We start from the raw sequence: 18,364 nt of genomic DNA, 5'->3' as shown, positions 1-18,364 counted from the left end.
GACAAATAGCAAACAAACACAAATAGCAATTTCTGTTTTTAACTAAGAAATTCTGTCATTGGAATTATATCAAATTTTAACAACAGAATTACAGCATGCCCATGTTTCTCATTGGAGGAAACTGCCCAAATTGTTGTTTTTTGTTTTTTAAGTCAGATTTTGCCATAGAAGAATATTCATCCTTTCATTCATTCTGGTAGAGGGATAAGCAGCTGATTCATCTAAAATAGTATCAAACTCTTACGTGGATAAGAAAAAGGTATCTGGCTATGCCATAGCCTTGTTTAACATTAAGGGGTTTATTTATTTTATTAAAAATTTTTAAAAAGATTTTGACAGAGAGAAACAGTGAGAAAAGGAACACAGTCAGGCAGAGTGGGAAGCCTACTTCCTGCCAAGCAGGGAGCCCAATGCTGGGTTCCATGCAGGGTTTGAATCATGACCTGAGCTGAAGGCAGACGTTTAACGACTGAGCCACCCAGGCGCCCCCTTTAAGGGGTTTATTTTAAATGTATAGTTTAATCCACATCTGGGCCCTATTTGCAGGAAGAAAGTTGATAAAATAATGCTCACTGGATACTGCATTGTCTTAATCTTTCCTTTCCTTCTCTTTCTCCCTTCCTTCCCTCTTTTCCTTTTCTTTTTTTCCTTTCCTTTCCTTTTCTTTCCTTCCTTCCTTCCTTTCTTTCTTTTTGGCAGTACCCTCATCCCAAGGCCTGTGGCATCTACCCCCGAGCTTGCTCACAAAAGAGAGTTAATGTTTGTTGAATGAATAAAGGAGATGCTGTATTTGGAGGATATGGTTCCTTTCAGAGCCTAAATACTCAGCAGGAGGTTACTGAGGGCCTAGTAGAACATTTGATAAGCACACATCTGTCAGAGTTTGAGATGTTCTGTGGGAGATGGGTATATAGTTCCTATAGCATTCCTATAAGCTCAATAATAGATGTTATTGAAAATTCTCATCCCAAATGTTTCTGCATAGACTTAGAAAAAATCCCTCCTGCATTTCCAAGTTCAGAAAATACTGACCCCATACTTCAGCAGAGAGGGTTTCCATGGTGACAAAGTATACACAAAATAAAAGAGGGCAAAGGCCATTGGTCTACTCATGTCAAATGGAAAAACAGGGCTTTTATTATTTTAATTATTCAGCTGCTACAGCTTGACCCCAAAACTCTAACTTTTTGTCCATTCTCTGATATAAGATGCAAAGTCTTTATCTCCACATTGGGACTGATGCATAACTTTGTTCTAATAGTAATCGTTGTTGTTGTTGTTGTTATAACTGGAAATGTGTTGCGCTTTCCCAAGACATTTGGGCCTTGACCTTCCCAGGAAGGTCAAGAGATATGGTGTAGAGACTTTTCTGTGGCTGCTTAATACAGAGCTCATGCAGACACTTACAAAGGAAAGTAAGAGTCCTCTCAGGACTGATTAGCTAGTGAAAATGTGGTCCAAGAGCTGAAAATGTGGTCCAAACCCTTCCCCTCACTACTTCAGTACGGGCTACTCATACTGTCAGCCAATAAACCAAGTCATGGACACAAGTAAATGTCTTCACTAGTTTCACTTCCCAATTACTTATTCCTACTAGCAACTACATTCCCTGACATTTTCTTTTTAAAATGTATGAGTGAAAACTATGACCTCATAAACCATGTTTTTTTTTTTTTGGATTTTCACGTCCTTTGGGAAATGACAGTTCGGCTTATTTTTCTATGACTTCTCAGGGGCCCCAAGGAGCTTTCAACATACCTGCGGTCTGTGGGGTACAGTTCCACAGTGACCACATCCAGAGAGTTCCAGGCCGAGATGGTCAATCCGTTATACAGACACAGCACGCCTACCATCATGGACTCACTGCTGCCCAACCAGAGGAAGAAACAACTGATCCCCGAAAGTACCATGGAGCCACCTGCCAACGATGAAGACAAAAGGGTGCCATGTTTCCTGCCATCTTAGAAAGAATAATCCTTGGGTCCTTGTCATCTCTCAGCAAACCTGAATCCCACGGGGAGGCTGTGGTCTGGACTCCAACAGCTCAGGTACAGGTAGGCTCACCTGTATAAAGGTTTGCCTCTCCAACTGCCTTCTGAACACAGCAAACAGGAAATGCATATCGTCAATTACTCAGCTACTTAAGTGGAAGAATATACATCAGTCACACATAATTAGTTCTTCAGTCTGTTAATTCACGGTAGCTGCTCAAATGAAATGTAATTAGGCATAATTTTTGCTGAGATTTAGTCCTAATGAAGGGTCTTAAGGGATTTCTCCTCATCTCTGTGGGATGCAAATCCCTTAGGGGGCAGGGAGTACAGTGGGAACCAGGCTCCCCAGAGATGGCAAGGGCAGCTCTTTTATTTTACATAAAATCAAGCACATACCTAGCATCGTTAAGCGCCCGATTCTGTCCATCAGGAGAGCAGACACGATGTTCCCTGGCAACACTGCCAATGTCCCCAGGAAGTTGACAAAATAAATCCAGTAGGCACTATAGTCATCATCGAAGGTAATCTGGCATCCCGTCTTGTTGTGAGAAAATGAGCAGTTTTGAAATTCGCTATCAATGAATTTATATGGCTCAAAATCTGTGGACACAAAAACATTCATCAGGCTCTTGACACTTGTGCCCCAGTCGAAGAAAGCCAGTCAAGAATTCAGAAAAAGAAACATGGTATTGTAAACTTGAGGGCTTCAGGTCCTGGCCAACACACAGGGGCTGCTCTAGAACCTCACATTACAAAGTAGCTGAATGAAGGATAGGTTTGTTGAATAAAAGAATATATTAGAGTCTAGTTATCCTCTGTTTTTTTCTGGTTGGCCATTGCTAATTATATTACTTGCTTACTCCTTTATAATGTTAGTTTGTTCTAATTATCATGTTACATAAGTACTATTATTATAGAACTGATAGCTTCCATACTACAACTACAAAAACAAGTTGTTTCAAAATGTAGATGAATCAGGCTTATCATTGCTATTTTATGGGACTCTGAGTTAAAGAGAAGGAACAGCCTTTTGTTGGACCCATAAGGTTGAATGTAGAAGTTGAGGTCAAAGTGGAGGAACACACAAAGGAATAAGAGTTGCCCTTATTGGAAGGTCACTGGCATTCACTGTTTTTTTTTTTTTTTTTTTTTTTTTTTTTTTTTTTTTTTTCCTGGAGCTTGGATCTATCCAAGAAGAGGTGCAAAGGAATGGTGGGTTCCGCTAAAAGTCAGTGGGAATCAAAACCGTTATTGTCTCTTACTGATCAAAACGTGCCTAAGAAGCTGGCTTCTGAGGTTGAATGGGTTAGAAGGCAGTTAAAGCACTGTTAAAAAAAAAACCTGATTCCACTCTCACTGGGAGTTGGGCAGAGCTGCTTCCTGTCTGAACACCAAGAAGGCAGCACTGACCCAAGGTAGCGCTATATTCCTCCCTGTGCTGGGCTGTTATTTTGGACTCATAGGACAGACACACCGGAGTGCAGGGGTGGGAAAGCATGGGCTCGGCAATCAGATGAAACTGGTCTCAAATGTTAGCTGTTACTAGATCTACGAATGTGGCCAAATTACTTTTTCCAAGTCTCCACTATTATCTCATGAAATGAGATAATGAATGTCTAATGATGGAAAGTAGGAACCAGCCTATGGTAGGTGCTCAATCAGTACCCTCCCCCCACCAAACTCTTCTTTTCCCCTGGGGAGTTTTCCAAACTCCATTACCAGGATTGGACAAAAAACTATCTGATTAAACATAGCCATGCATAGTCCATCTCTGTTCGCTGCAGTTCAGGCATTATCACTTAAGTAGACATCAAATTTTGAAGCCAGGATTATAAACAAACAAACTGAGGGGCGATTCTTTTCTTCAAATATTACTCAAGGGAGGGGCATCTGGGTGGCTCAGTCAGTTAAGGGTCTGCCTTTGGCTCAGATCATGATCCCGGGGTCCTGGGATCGAGTCCTGCATCAGACTTCCTGCCTAGCAGGGAGTCTGTTCTCCCTCTGCCCCTCCACCCACCTGTGTGCTCTTTCTCTCTCAAATAAATAAATAAAATCTTTTTAAAAAATTACTCAAAGGTATTTTTTCTTTTTAAGACAGAGAAATCGTGCACACATGTGAGCAGAGTGGGTGGGTGTGGGGCAGAGGGAGAGAGACAGAATCTTAAGCAGGCCTCATACTCAGTGCAGAGTCTGACATCTCCTGACCCTGGGACCTCCTGATCCTGACCCTGGGCTCATGATCTGAGCTGATATCAAGAGCCAGGCACTCAACCTACTGAGGCACCCAGGCACCTCAAGGATTTTTATTTTTTTAACTTGGAACTTCAGCAAGTCCTATTTGCATTAAATCTGACAGAGAGAAATAATAAAAGCTTAACCATGATCCAATCTGATTAAGGAAACCCATTCCTTTATACTTTAATATCTACTTTCCCCATACGCCTTTGCCCACATTATCACAGGGGTATCAGGTTTTTCCAAGAACTGGGCCATTTGAACAGGCCCCAGGCAGCGCAAAGGAGCACACCTACCTGTGTTGTCAAAAACAGTGTCTATAAATGTGCAGTTCCTGAAGTAGGTGTTGACTGAAGTCACATCCTCAAAGACGCAGGCCTTAAAAAGTGAGTCTTTGAAAGTTACAGATTTGAACTTCATCCCTAGAAATCTGCCCAAAACACACACACAAAAATTCTTATCAATGACTGTGTCCATCAGGGTTTAGAGATCTGATGCCCCACTATGGACTCTCCATAAAGACATTAGTCTCTGGATCTTCTAGGTTCTTAACTGCCCACCCTTCTTCTTCACACGGCCTGTCCTTTGGCTATCTCCTGGCTCACCTATATTATTTCCCAGCAGAAGAGGTGGCATTCAGGAAAACTTCATTTAGCTTTTGCAATGTTGGTAAAAGATTTTGTAGGGTATGTTAACGAACATAGAGAGTTTGAAGACTAACAGAGGCTACCGATTTCTTATTTTTCAATCCTATCCTCTTGCTCTTGATCATATGTCTTTATTTGAAAATTCTCTATTTGAGGTTAATGGCTTTAACTTAATGTGCTCCCATGCTCACTTTTGACAGAAGTCTGTTTCCTAAGCTAAAAATTCAAGGCTTCTTCATTTTCCTGTAGGGATTTCTGGTAGAGAACAATGAGAATTGGGCTTCATTTACATGAGGAATGATTGACTCAGGGCTGGTAGAAAGGAAGAAACTCATAGGTCACCCTCATTTCCATAAATAAGTTTCTTGTCAAAGCCAACTGGTATTCCTTGAACCAAGCAGAGTGATGAGAGCTCTGCTTGTTTTTTGGGAAAGTGTAGAATGATGAAACCTGCTCAGATACCTTTTTGAATGCTGCAAGGGGTGTGGGGTTCTAGATGGTGAAGATAATAACAGTCATGATGATCCTAACATCTTAAAAAGAGTCTATGACCAGATCTGTCTGTGTTGATAATGCCTCCCAGAAGACATGGGTCGACAGTCATCATTGTGTCTCGGTAAGTTATTAAGAGATCATCAATCGATACTTAGCCAGGCACTGAGAGGAGAATGCTTGTTCAACTGGAGAATAAGTTATTACACCAAATACCACTCGGGGCAGAAAGGGTCTGAGCCTCCCAGGCAAGCAAGCTGACTGACTTAAAAGCTATACCCTCTTCAGTACTTCCAAAATTGTTTTCACCTTAATGCCTGATGATATCTGTCGGCTCAAAATGCTGTGGCCTAACACAACACCTTCTTAAAAAGTAATCTCATTTCAACCTCTACTCCAGGGGTCAAGAGTAAATCCATCTAAGCCATAAATTTAGCCATTAAAGAAGGGTAAATAATGGCACTATTTTTTTTTTTTTTTCAAGAGAGGGAGAGTGAGCAGGGAAGGGGCAGAAGGAGAGAGAGAGGGAGGGAGAGAGAATCCGAAATTAGCTCCACACTGAGAGCAGAGCATGACTCGGGACTTGATCTCACAACCGAGATCAGGACCTGAGCAGAAATCAAGAGTCAGACCCTTAACTAACTGAGCCACCCAGATGTCCCAATAATGGCACATTTTAAGAATATTATCAACTTTCTGAACTAGAAGTGAATTTAGAAAGGGAAAACAGTTTCAGGTTTTTTTATGAATGGATAATATATACACAGAGTTCACAAGGTACAAAATTGAAAACACTGAAAAAGGATAAAATAAGTCTTTTCCCAGCTAACCTTAAGCCTCCCAGTTCTTTTGCCAGTGTGGCCAGTTTCTTATATGCTCTTAGGAGCATTCTTTTTATGGAGTGCTAGCAAATAAGACACACAATTCTATACTGTTCGCTTTGTTTGGTGACAGTCTACCCCAGAGGCTATTCCAGATCAGTACCACGGCATGAAGGAGAGATGCCATTTTATGGTATTGAACAGGAAAGTTCTTTGTAAAAAATGAATTAGCTAGCAGCATTTCTCATTTCCCTGAAAGACAAACAAGAAAATCAATACAAATTCTATTGCCTTCTAAAATAAATATATATGTTTTACAGGAATTTTAATACTATTAAAATGGCTAATAATTATCTTGCTAGTGTAAAAAACTGGTGGTGGTGACCAAAGAGTTGGCTTAGAACTTTAACCAGCATCATTTAAAATAGGTCAGAGACACAAACATATCAGACATGTCTAATGGAGTAACAACACTTTTAAAAATCAATGAAGTAAATTTTTACCCTGCCATTACAAAGGTTTCCATGGAAAGACAAGCGCAGGCTTGGGTTGGGATTTTATGTGGGAGAGTGAAGGTGATCCTACATGGCCTGCATGAGGATTAAGCCCTGTGTGGAATTGCCAATTTAAACAATTATCTCCTGCTTCATAATTCTCCCTTTCATCATATAAACCCTAAGTATCCTACAGAATTCTTTCTCATCCTTCCAAAGTGGTTTTGTCTGGGAAAACTTGGTCCAGTTCTTAAAAATTTTTACTTTTACCATATCTGCCTTTGGGACAATTTCCTAAGAACAATGTTCAAGCCATCAGGAGCACACACCAGCCATTATTTACCTAGACGACAACTAACAGAAAGAAATGACCTCATCTATTCCTTTCCCCCTATGAAAGAATGTACTGGAACCACCTTCCTAAGCCAGTTCTCTGTGCATACCAAGAGGCATTCCAGAGTCCATCTTCAAAAAAAGTCCTTTGCTAACTCATTCTGTATTTTCAAAGCCCTGAACTTTGGGGAATCATTTCTGTTCTTTAAGGGAAAGTCTTACTGGTACAATGTAACATCACTTCCAGATTCAGCCTAGTGGAGAAGGAAGGGCTTCTGAAAGTGGTCCCCCTTCTCAGGGGTAAGAGACAGGCATCATGTTACACTACAGATTTCTTCTCTGAATTAAGTAGCACCATCAACCATCTTATTGCCTTGTACTCCTCCCTCTTCTCTCTCATGACTCATTTCTGTTACTTTCCAGGGTCTCTCTAAATTTTCTTTTCATACCAGTTAATTCCGCTACTTCACAAATGTGAAGCAGCAGTTTCAGAAGCAGTTTTAAGTCAAGGACTGATACACATATACCTTTTTTTTTTTTTTTTTTAAGCCTGTTTGGAAGTGTTTAAATTCAGTCTGAAAATGACTAATGTACAAACTAAGAAAAACAAACAAGCAAACAGCGGTACATGCTTCCATGCAGCAAAGACTAGGAAGAAAGACTTTTTTTCAGAACAGATAGCAGATTAAGTTATTTCAAAGTTTCTGGACCTGCCATTGTCGTACTCTGCTCCCATGTGCAACTGATTTGCCATTGTAAAGTTAACACTGAAATTTGAAAATTTTTCTCTCTCGATCTTTTCAATGGGCAACATGTTCGACTGCAGATGTTTGATGACATCAGGGAACCACACAGATAATCCATAGTACCTGCAAAAACAAAGACACAGGAGTTTGTACGGGTGCTGGCACACCCGTGGCAGTGACCGACCCCTGCCAAGTGACAATTTCAGAGAGGCAGGGGTTCCTGGAGAAGCACTTGTGGTTCTGATCCGCTCCCTGCTACAGAAGGAATCATGGAGCAGCCATCTTCTCACCATGCATCAGCCCACAAACATCATGCCAGAGAGCCAGCCAGCCTGGGAAGCCCCACAGATAGGAGGAGTTCTGCACTCTGCTTTTGGACAGGGACCTCCATGCTATACCAACACAGGGCTTCCTGACCCTGATGCTCTTCTCATCAGCCTAGGCCTCACTGAGGAACCCCATCTCCTAATCTGCTGGTGTAAACTCCTGGGGTCCCCAAACTCTGAGTACCATTAAAGAATGACCTCTTTACTCATGGGGACTATTTCTGGGTTCCTACACTACTGTGATACAGTGACCTCAAGGGCAGAGATCCATTTCTCAAGTGGTTCAAGGCTGGGAGAAGGGTCATTGGGTTTATTATCTGAAAATCCAGGTTATTTCCACTTGCTGCTATACTCTCTTAGGTATGATTCTAGCAGGGCACAGCTCAGGCACTCCTCTGTGCTCTTTAGTACAGCAGCCACTAACCACATATGGCAACCGCGCGGTTGATATGTGGCTAGTGCAATTGCTGGTTCATAGGGCAGCTTTTTTTTTTTTTAATGTTTTGAGGAAGCTCTGTACTATTTTCCAGAGTGGTTACACCAGCTTGCCTTCCCACCAACAGTGCGGGAGGGTCGCCTTTCTGTGTGTCCTCTCCAACATCTGTTGTTTCTTATGCTAATTTTCGCCATTCTGACAGATGTGAGGTGATATCCCATTGTAGTCTTGATCTGTATGTCCCTCATCAGCTGTGACAGTACATTTCATATGTCTGTTGGCCATCCCTCGGTCTTCTTTGCAAAAATGTCTATGATCCAACAATTGGGTATTTAACCAGAGAATACAAAAATATTCATTTAAAGGATACATATACCCTGAACATCCATCACCCTGCTCTCTACTCATATACTCAGGACAAAAATCTTTGAAAATGGCAACAATGAGGGAAGCAAGTTGGCCTGGAGCATACATCCTCACGACATGGAGGAGTTTCACCTAATTTTTCATTTACTCAGTGAACATTTACTGAATATCCACCAAATGTAGGCACTCTTTAACATTTTAGGGACATTACAAGGAATCTATAAAGCTTACCATGTGGTCAGCAATAAATAACAAAATATCAGCAAACCAGATATTACCACCTAAATCTCCACATCAAGAGAACTTTTGACTACATGCCTTTGTACCTAGCTGGGTGTTTAGTACATAGTAGGCACTTTTCAGCCTTGTCTACCTTCATTGATTAATGTGTCTCCTAGAACTTGAGTGGGAGTTACTTTACATAATCTGAAGCATCCCTCTTAATTTGGAAATAAGGAAATAAAACTTGGTATAGTATCTCCAAGTCACAGAGCAGAGGGAGATGTTGGGTCTTCTGATCCACACTTTCCCTGTCTGTCCCATTGCTACCCCTCATGGCACTATGAAAGATTGACTGTCTTTGATCACTTGCCTGTTTGCATTTAGGGAGGTTTGCAGATAGAACCTACAGCATCGACGCTGGGCTCTACTAGGGCATTAAGAGCCAACAGACCTGAAAGTATAGGGTATTATCTAATTGTCTCTTATAAATAGTAAATTGTGCAAAATAGAGTTGGATACAAATATTCTAAAGCTATTAGCTAATAAAATTCTGATATTTTCTTTCTATCTCTTTTCTTAGAACGCATAAATGGAGACTTGATTCATTAATTACTTATTGAGCACTTACTATGTTCCAGGGGCATACAGGAGTGAACAAGACAGTTTTAAAATCCCTGTTCTCACAGAGCTTCCACAGAGGGGGAGACAGAGCTTTACTCTCTAGAGAATAAAGAACTTTTCTGAATATTAGAAGACAGAAGGTGCTCTGGGGGAATAATAAGGCTGAGAAGGGGGCAGGGAGTGCTGAAGAGTTGCCATTAAGTAAATGCTTAAGGAAGGTGAGCCTGGGAAGGTAACATCCAAGACAAGTCTCAGAAGAGGTGAGGAAATGAGCTGGGCAATATCTGGGCAGCAGTGCCAAGGCAGTCCCATGAGATGGGAACGTTCTGGCATGTTCATGGAAAAGCAAGAAGGTTGCTGGGGTTGGTGGCGAGCAAAGGAGAGGAAAGTGGAGAAGCCAAGGGGAGCAAATCACCCATGGTCTCATAAGACTTTCCAAGAACTATTGGTTTTGCCACCCAGCATTATGACAAAATAAAGTCATTTATAAAAACTGTCAGGGCCAGCAAACCTAAACTGAAAAAAAAAAAAAAATCCTTCCTAACATACTAACAGCATCAAAGAGTGTAAGAAAGGAGAGCCATGGGACTGGGAGTTACCGTGTGGAAATATAAAGATTTCACTCACCAAGAACTGAAATATTACTTACCCAAAGGACAGGGTGAACCAAACTATTGTAAGCTTTATTGTATTTTCCCTGACAGGGTAGTTGAAACATCTCATGAAAGTCAACCAGATCTGTAAAATATTAAACAGTTAGTTTTCTTATGCGGTTATGCAGTGAACCCACTCCCAATCGCCTTCACCAGTTATTAAAACACCAGTTATTTGAGCCAGATTTGTTGGAACTTCAAGTGTCAAGGCTGGAGGCTCTAGGAAACCAAATCCTGCAAGTTTCACTTTTTTAGCTTCCAGGAAGCCAATGGACAAAGTAACTTAAAACTTGAGTGTGTCCCAGCCTTGCCAAGACTCCTTGTCTAGCACTTCCCTTCCCAAAGATGGAATGTCTTTGGAATGTCTTGGCTAGCCCACTTGTCTCTGGGGGTGGGGAGGGGGTGGGAGAGGAGCCCTTTCACCTGGTCCCAGTGTAGGAAAATGAGGTGTCCTGGACAGCAGGGGGCACAGGCTCACTCATGGAATGGTCACAATCCACTCTGCTTCTGATCAACTTTAAAGGCACCATGTTAGCCAGCACATGCCGGTGGGGGGTTGGGGGGTGTCTCTTACTTACTCCATAGAGTTCCGTGCGGATCCGGACAAAACACCTTCTGTACCATGTCCCTGTGTCACTCTCAATTTCAATCAGCTCATCTATTTGTTTGGGAGTTTTGATTCTGTGGACCTGTAGAGAGCAACACAGTGCCAAGTGCTGAGTTCTCTTCTCTGAAGGCCTATCATTTGTTTTGAAAGGAGCAAAGCCCAAATCCCAAAAAAGCAAGCAGGTATCTGATAATCATTCCGTTTTTACATTAGACCATGAGCATAGAAATATACGGACCCCAACACCACTTGGAAGAATTGCATAAAGAATGAATGGGAAGGAATACTATGGAGAAAGGGGGAAGAACAAGTAGGGGTAGAGTAATATGAAACCAAAATGCCCTTCTTTGCAGCATAACCATAAAGGCAAACATTTCACAGATAAAACATTCAGAGAGATTAGCTTCTGGAATAAGAATTATTTTGCTTGGACTGAAGTGATTGTACATACTTTACTTTGGAGCCCATGGATTTGTTGAATTTGGTCCCTCAATATAGTTCTTAAAGCTTCCTCATCCAACTTGTGTTCTTACAAGTTATCTTTGTATTTTATGACCCTTTCTTCCTTTTCCTGTAACCTAACCCACAGCAGGCTGGTCAGCAAATAGCCACAGGCAAGCACGGTACAAAGTCCAGAGAATGGGCTCTGACTGGAAGCATTAACATAGCTTCTGCAGTGACAGAGGGGAAATAAATGATGGGAGATCTCTGGGAAGGGCTGCATTTAGGACTTAAATTAGCCTCTTCTGCTTGGGAAAAGAAGCCAGACATGGGAAAGGCAATGCTTTCAACACAGAGAGTAAAGCCTGAAAAGAGAAAAATAAGAATTAAAAAAAAAAAAAAAAAAAAAGAATGGTTCCTTTTGTGGACCTGTCCCATCTTACCCTTTTAGTCAACATTCATTCAACTTTTAGAGAGAACACAGACAATTGCACAAATATTACCCCTGCCAGGGGTCACTTTTGAACACCTTTTTTTTTCCTGGAGATTCTACCCATATCCAAAGCAGGACTTCTATTGTGAGAATCCAGGTACACTGTCTTTTGACAGTGGTGATTTGGGAACCCTCAAATTATGTGAGGTAAGCAGTAGCCTCTTCCTGCTATGCCAACAAAGAGGTCTGTATTTAATGAAAATAATGTATGAGTTAAATGTGGGATTCCAAATAGAGTCAACTCAAAATAATCCATGGAGGCATTTCTTTGTGATACTCTAGATTTTTTAAATCAAAGAGGTGTTCTTATCTCTCAACATACTATTAGTGGGAGGCTTCTTCTTCCCTCCTCATCAATGTTTGTTCATTCATTCATGGGAACTCCCTGGGTACCAGGTTCAGCACTAGACTGTGTAGTTCCAAAAATAAATTACCATACAAAGAAAAAAAAAACTCTAATGGAGATCAATATTAGAGGGAAAAGATGTATTTTACTGAACACCCAAGTTGAATTGGGAATGAGAGAAATCTTCATGGACTTATGGAGAAGTGTGTCATTTGCCATGTATGTGAATCACTTGGAGGCCATTCCAAGCATGGGAGATACCATGTGCAAACATCCTGAGTTGTGAGAGAAAACAAGGGACTGGACAACTACAAAGAGTTTTAGATTCCTGAAGAATAGTCCGAGGGCAGAGGGCAGCGAGTAATGAGGGCTGAAAGAAATCAGTGACAGTAGGGTCAAAAGTAAGGAACAAAGAGGAATGATATTTAGGATGGAAATATTAGGACAGAGTGAGGCCTTGAATATTATGGGGATAAAGGGAAGCAAGAAACAAGGTAGTTTTAAGGTTTTTCCAGTTGCATGGTCCTGGTGGTATCTTCTGATAGAATTCAGTAAAAGGAGGAAGCTTGAAGTCTCTTAAGATGTGAAGTCAGACTTAGAAATTCAGTTTTGAAAGGACATAGAAGGATGTCCATAATGGCCTTCAACATGTATATTTGGAGCTCAGGAGAACTGTCCATTAGGAGATGGTGAGCTGGAATCAGCTAAGGAAAGTATATTAGGTTAAAAGAGAAATTAGCTAAAAAGAGTGTCCTGGAAAACAATATGTAAGGTAGGGGCATAAGAAGAAGAGCTTAAAAAAGAGGCTTTGGAGGAATGCATGCAGATTTGCTATATTGTGGGCATAGCAGGGAAAAGGAAAAAGCTGTCGTGTTGAAATGATGTAATGACTTTGAAATTACCCAACTCTGAGATTACCCATTCTTTTGAAGTATTCCCTCATATTCTCACATAATGTAGTAGCAACATGGATGACCATGTGTGAATTTGGTGACTCAAACCTTCCAGAAGAAAAAGCAGTAAAGTAGCACAGTGAGGCCCTGGAGAGATTCACCTCAGAAGATCACTTTGATAAAGCGTTTTTCCTCATGTGGCTAAGAAGGGTTAAGTGACATTGAGTCTCTAAATGATGCCTCAAGATTCCTCCAGCCTTCTAATTGTCTCATTTAAAAAAACTCCCTCCTCTCTTGTGTATCTCTTAAAAGAAGGGTTTATTCAGACATTTCCAGGTCCTCAATAGGAGACATCCATTACTGAATTCCATTTCTCCATAACATTGCTTTAAAAAAATATATGCTAATGAAGAATGTGTGGTAATGTAGATAAAGGCCAAACTTAAGTATATATTTACAATATGAAAAATTTGTTTCCTAAGTAAAAAAGAAATAAATAAGGTGTCAACAGACTGTTTAATAAGGAACTATTTCATATGTTTTAACACCTATATTTGGTGTTATTTATAAGACACTGAAGGTCTTATTTATGTCTCCCTTATGTCTTACTGTATGTCTGCCTAAACCTATTTGAGACAAAACATCATTAGTCTAATTGCATGACTGCCTATGTAAAAAAATTTAAACCACTGTTCCTTCCAAAAAATTCCATCCATCCAATTTTTATTAATTTAGACTGGCTTTCCCCACTGAGAATAGACTTGGTAACTGGAAGATGTAAGAACATTCCATGCAGAGTGAACAGCAAGCACAGAGCCAGTGAGAGCAATACGTCTAAGTGAAGTGGAAATATGAGGAACGAAAAGATAAGTGTAGCCGGTGTAGAGAGAAGAATTTACAATCTGGCCTTTTCAGAAAATGTTTCCTTGCACCTGGCATAGATGATTTGCTGAGAAGCAGGTACTTACCGAGAAGACTTTCTCAGGTTGACCCCGTGCTCTCATGTTTGTGTCATGAATTAACTTCAGAATCATCCATGCTTCATCATGTTTTCCAACCTAAGAAATGTGAACAGACACTGAAGGGCTAAAAGGTAAAACACTTATTCTCCCTGATTTTCCAATAACCATCTTGTGTTGTAAAAGTAAGCTGGGTATAATTGCACAAATGGGTTATCCCACTGGACAGCCTCAAGTACATGAGCAGTTCAAGGGATGTGCCTAGAGCTAGAAATAGCATCTTTGGCTGCAAAAAGTTCATGTATAAAAAAGTAAGACAAAGTCTCTTCATTGAGGGAAAAGTTACTTGCTTGAGAAGGAAATTAGTGCTTTCTGGCCACAAGGAGCTTTTTCACACACTGGTCTTTTAAAACATGTCTCCATTATATGTAAACAATGAGTCTTGGAACACTACATCAAAAACTAATGATGTATTGTATGATGACTAACATGACACAATAAAAAAATAATAATGAAAAAAGTAAAATAAAACATGTCTCAGTGAAACCAATCCCTCTATGGTCCCATGGCAGCAAGGGAAAAACGTCCATACACTTTCCTAGAATTAACAGGGAACTTGTTCCAATGTGTGTGGCTCCCTTAACTCTTCATAGTAATACACATTACCTCCAGTAAGAACCGTGGGCTTTCAGGCATGAATGTGAGGGCCACCACTGAGGAGACACAGGGGAGCGCGCAGACTATCACGAACACACGCCAACTGTGGAACTGGTAAGCTGACCCCATGCTGAAGCTCCATCCTAGAAAAGCAAGAATGGAAGCATGAAGGAGAGCGCCTCTCAGACGGCCTGCTGGGAAAGCAAGGACCCTTCCCCTAATCACTGTGAGTGTCTACACGGCGAACGTATTGTTAAGTCTTGAGCCAATCTGGGCATTAGCCACAGTGACCAACTCAACTTTACAAACACCAATAGCAGCGGTTAGAGAAAGAAACCAAAGGGGTCAGGGCTTAAGTATGGGGGGACATATGTGTTTCTGTACAACCGAATTCCTAAGGCCATGATAAATTAATTTGGAATACTTTTTCCAACAGACCCCTGTGCTGGAACATGTTCTGTTTGCTCCTCCTGGTCACTGCCCTCCTCTCTCCCCCTGCTGCGGGCCGGGAAATGGACTGCTATGGGGCCATCAACTGGCTCCCTTGTACCTTGGCTTCCCCTGGGTCTGGGAGGGTGGAAGCAGCGTTCAGGGTATTTCCTTCCCTTGCTTCCCTTCTCCCTTCCCTTGGCTGGGAGATTTGGCATTGGGTATGCCCATCTCCTAGGACCGTCTCCTACAGCCACAGCTCTTGTCAGCCTTCGACAATACCTCAGCCCTGGTGCCCTCTGATGCACAGGTAGGTACAAGATGCTCTCCTGCAGCTAGCTCCTAGGTGCTTTATTATTCCCTCTGGGCTTCTTTTCACTGTTTCCAAGTGACTCTTCAGTGATCCCTTGTGAGGGTGTCCTTGGTTTCCTGCCAGCAGCCTGACCAGTACTGACTGTTTTGTTTAAAGACTTTATTTGACACAGAAAGAGATAGCAAGAGAGGGAACACAAGCAGAGGGAGTGGTAGAGGGAGAAGCAGGCTTCCCCGCTGAGCTGGGAGCCCAACGCTAGGCTTGATCCCAGAACCCTGGGATCATGACCTGAGCGGAAGGCAGCCGCTTAACGACTGAGCCACCCAGGCACCCCTTAGCAGTACAGTTGTGAAGAAATGGCAAGTGTGTTATTTCTCCACATGCACATGTCCTAAAATAGATAAAGATAATTTAAAGTTTCTAAATAGTATTTTTACTCTAATAAAAAAATAAGCATAATGGGAAACAAACAAATCTCTTTAAGAACTAAAAGGAAAATCTGCTGAGAATAACCAGGAATCCCACTGCCATAGTCCCCTAGTTATAGCTAAGTGTAAGAAGTAAATAAAAGCTGAAATGAAATAACAAGTAAAAAATAACTTTAATAAAATTTAAATAACAGTAGGTAAAAAAAAGAACTAAAAGGAAACTGATATTTGCATGAATATAAAATGGATGATGGCTAAATTCAAACATGATTCTAAATGAGAAATAATGAGGGATATAAAATCTAATTGAAAACAGAGAGGAAATGTATAGAAATATAGATGAATTACATGAGGCAACATTTTAGTTTTTGGCGTTACTTGGCATTTAGAAGGCATTCTGTGACCAAAAGTCGGGTATTTTATATCCCATCCCCAAGAGAGTAGTATACTTATTCATTATTTACCCAGAAGCCAAGTGTGATTCTGAGGCTGATGTAACTTTCTCAGGGCACCAAGCCACAGCATCTTCTCTACCAGGATCTGAGGCAGAGTCATATACCATACCCAGCCTCGTGTCCATGCACACTTGCTCATAAATACAGAATATGTTGACAAATGACATAAATGTCAATGACACACTACATCAATTCTAGATTAATAAACATTTTCTGGAAATTTAATACATGAGGGTTATGTGAATTGGTAAATTAACCACATCATGAACTTTAGAAGAGGATGTCCCCTCACAGGATTTTTGTAGCAGGAGTTCCAAAGTCCCAAATACTCAAAACACAGAAAAAAAAATTGATGGAATAGAGAAAACATACCTTGTTCACTTCACATTTGATCAGAAAGTTTGTTTCAAAGAATATCTTTTTTTTTTTTTTAAGATTTTATTTATTTGACAGAGAGAGAATGCAAGCAGGAAGAGAAGGAGAGGGAGAAGCAGGCTTCCCACTGAGCAGGGAGCCCAGTGCAGGGCTCGATCCCAGGACTTTGGGATCATGACCTGAGCCACAGGCAGATGCTTAACTGACTGAGCCATCCAGGAGCCCAAGAATATCTTTTTAAAAAGCTCTAGGTCCTATTATTTGACATGTTGGATAAATAAAAGTTTTGGGTGGTGGAGTGAAGCAAATGCAAGGCTAAGCACAGGATGACTTCACACCAGTGGATGGAGCCGAAACCTTCTGGCACTAGAATAGGGCTCCCTCCTTGCCCAAAGATGACCGCATGCCCAGACCTGGGACTTTGTTACCCTATTTGGCAAAGGGACCTTGCAGGGGGGCATTCAGTTAAGGATCTTGAGGTAGACTGATTATGTCACAGAGCGGGGCCCGACCTAGAGAAGCAGAAGAGCCTTTTTGTAAGAGAAAGGGAGAGGAGGAGATGTGACGAGGGAAGTCAGGGGTCAGCTCGGAGAGAGAGCTGAGGGTGCTGCAGTGCGGGCTATGTAGAAGTTGCCAGAGCCACAGGCAAGCGATGTAGGCGGCTTGCAGAAGCTGGAAAAGGTGAGGACTGTTTTCTCCGCTCCCGCCCCCAGAAGCTCCACCAACTCATTTAGACTTCCGACCTCCAGAATTTTAGGATAACAACCTTATATGGTCTAAAAACCATCAGTTTGTAGTGATTTCTTACAACAGCATTGAGAAAGCCACACAACTCTCTGTAGTTACAGCTGTGCTGCTTACACGATTGAAAGCAATTAAGTTGGAGAAATTCAGCTCTTCTCTATGAAACCTCAGGCTCCTGGCTTTTGCCTGGACTTCTCCGCAGGCCTCGCCTAAGACTTCTCCTTTCTGATAGCTGGTCTTAGAAATACTGCTCTTCACTCTCACATCAGTGGGGGAAGAGACTGAGTGCAATGTGATTCTACTTGAGCAGTTTTCAGCGCACAGAGGACACTGAACTACAAATAGAACCTAATCCCAGAGGAGAGCTAGCTGGTCAGAGTCCCCAACTCAAAATGCATTTTCTTCAGGGGTATCATCTTCTGTCCAGCAGCTTAAGTTTAGCCTGATCATTGCGGCTCACACCCTTCTGTATTTCATCAGCCGTGAAGTGGTCTCAGGTCCCTGCATGGTGTGTGTGTGTGTGCACACGCACTGTGTTCTTGCTTTATATAAAGGGGGTGGGGTCCATTTTTCTCTCTGCAGTATGTGCTTTCCCAGTCTCCAAAATTCTATTGTACCCCTTTTTTTGTCTCTCTTCAAATCCCTAGCAGTCTGTTCAATTTCTTGCACTTGACCCCTACCCTACTGTTTTGAGAACACAAACACAGAGAGAACGGCATACTTCTCATCTTCTCAAAGCTCCTGAATCTCCCATCCACCTGCACCTGTCTGCACCCTCCGTCTTCCCTCAGGAGCAATGGCAGTTGGTCTGTTGTAACCAATCCAAAGCCAATCTGTC

At 41.6% G+C, this 18,364-nt stretch overlaps 1 protein-coding gene across 1 annotated transcript in view; it reads right to left on the bottom strand.

The window, feature by feature from the left end:
* SV2C (synaptic vesicle glycoprotein 2C) overlaps positions 1-18,364 on the bottom strand; it is a 213,980-nt gene that overhangs the window by 22,696 nt on the left and 172,920 nt on the right. The window contains exons 5-12 of the mRNA XM_059175276.1: positions 14,792-14,925; positions 14,135-14,224; positions 10,965-11,075; positions 10,383-10,471; positions 7,727-7,885; positions 4,526-4,659; positions 2,391-2,594; positions 1,759-1,918 (exon numbers count right to left, since the gene is read on the bottom strand). Of these exons, the coding sequence (XP_059031259.1) occupies positions 1,759-1,918; positions 2,391-2,594; positions 4,526-4,659; positions 7,727-7,885; positions 10,383-10,471; positions 10,965-11,075; positions 14,135-14,224; positions 14,792-14,925 (1,081 nt within the window). The remainder of the gene's footprint in view (positions 1-1,758; positions 1,919-2,390; positions 2,595-4,525; positions 4,660-7,726; positions 7,886-10,382; positions 10,472-10,964; positions 11,076-14,134; positions 14,225-14,791; positions 14,926-18,364) is intronic.

The sequence above is a fragment of the Mustela lutreola genome, chromosome 5, assembly GCF_030435805.1.
Source record: "Mustela lutreola isolate mMusLut2 chromosome 5, mMusLut2.pri, whole genome shotgun sequence".
NCBI classification, from domain to species: Eukaryota; Metazoa; Chordata; class Mammalia; order Carnivora; family Mustelidae; genus Mustela; species Mustela lutreola.
The sequence above is the reverse complement of the archived record's forward strand: the minus strand, read 5'-3'. Positions and strand labels throughout refer to the sequence as shown.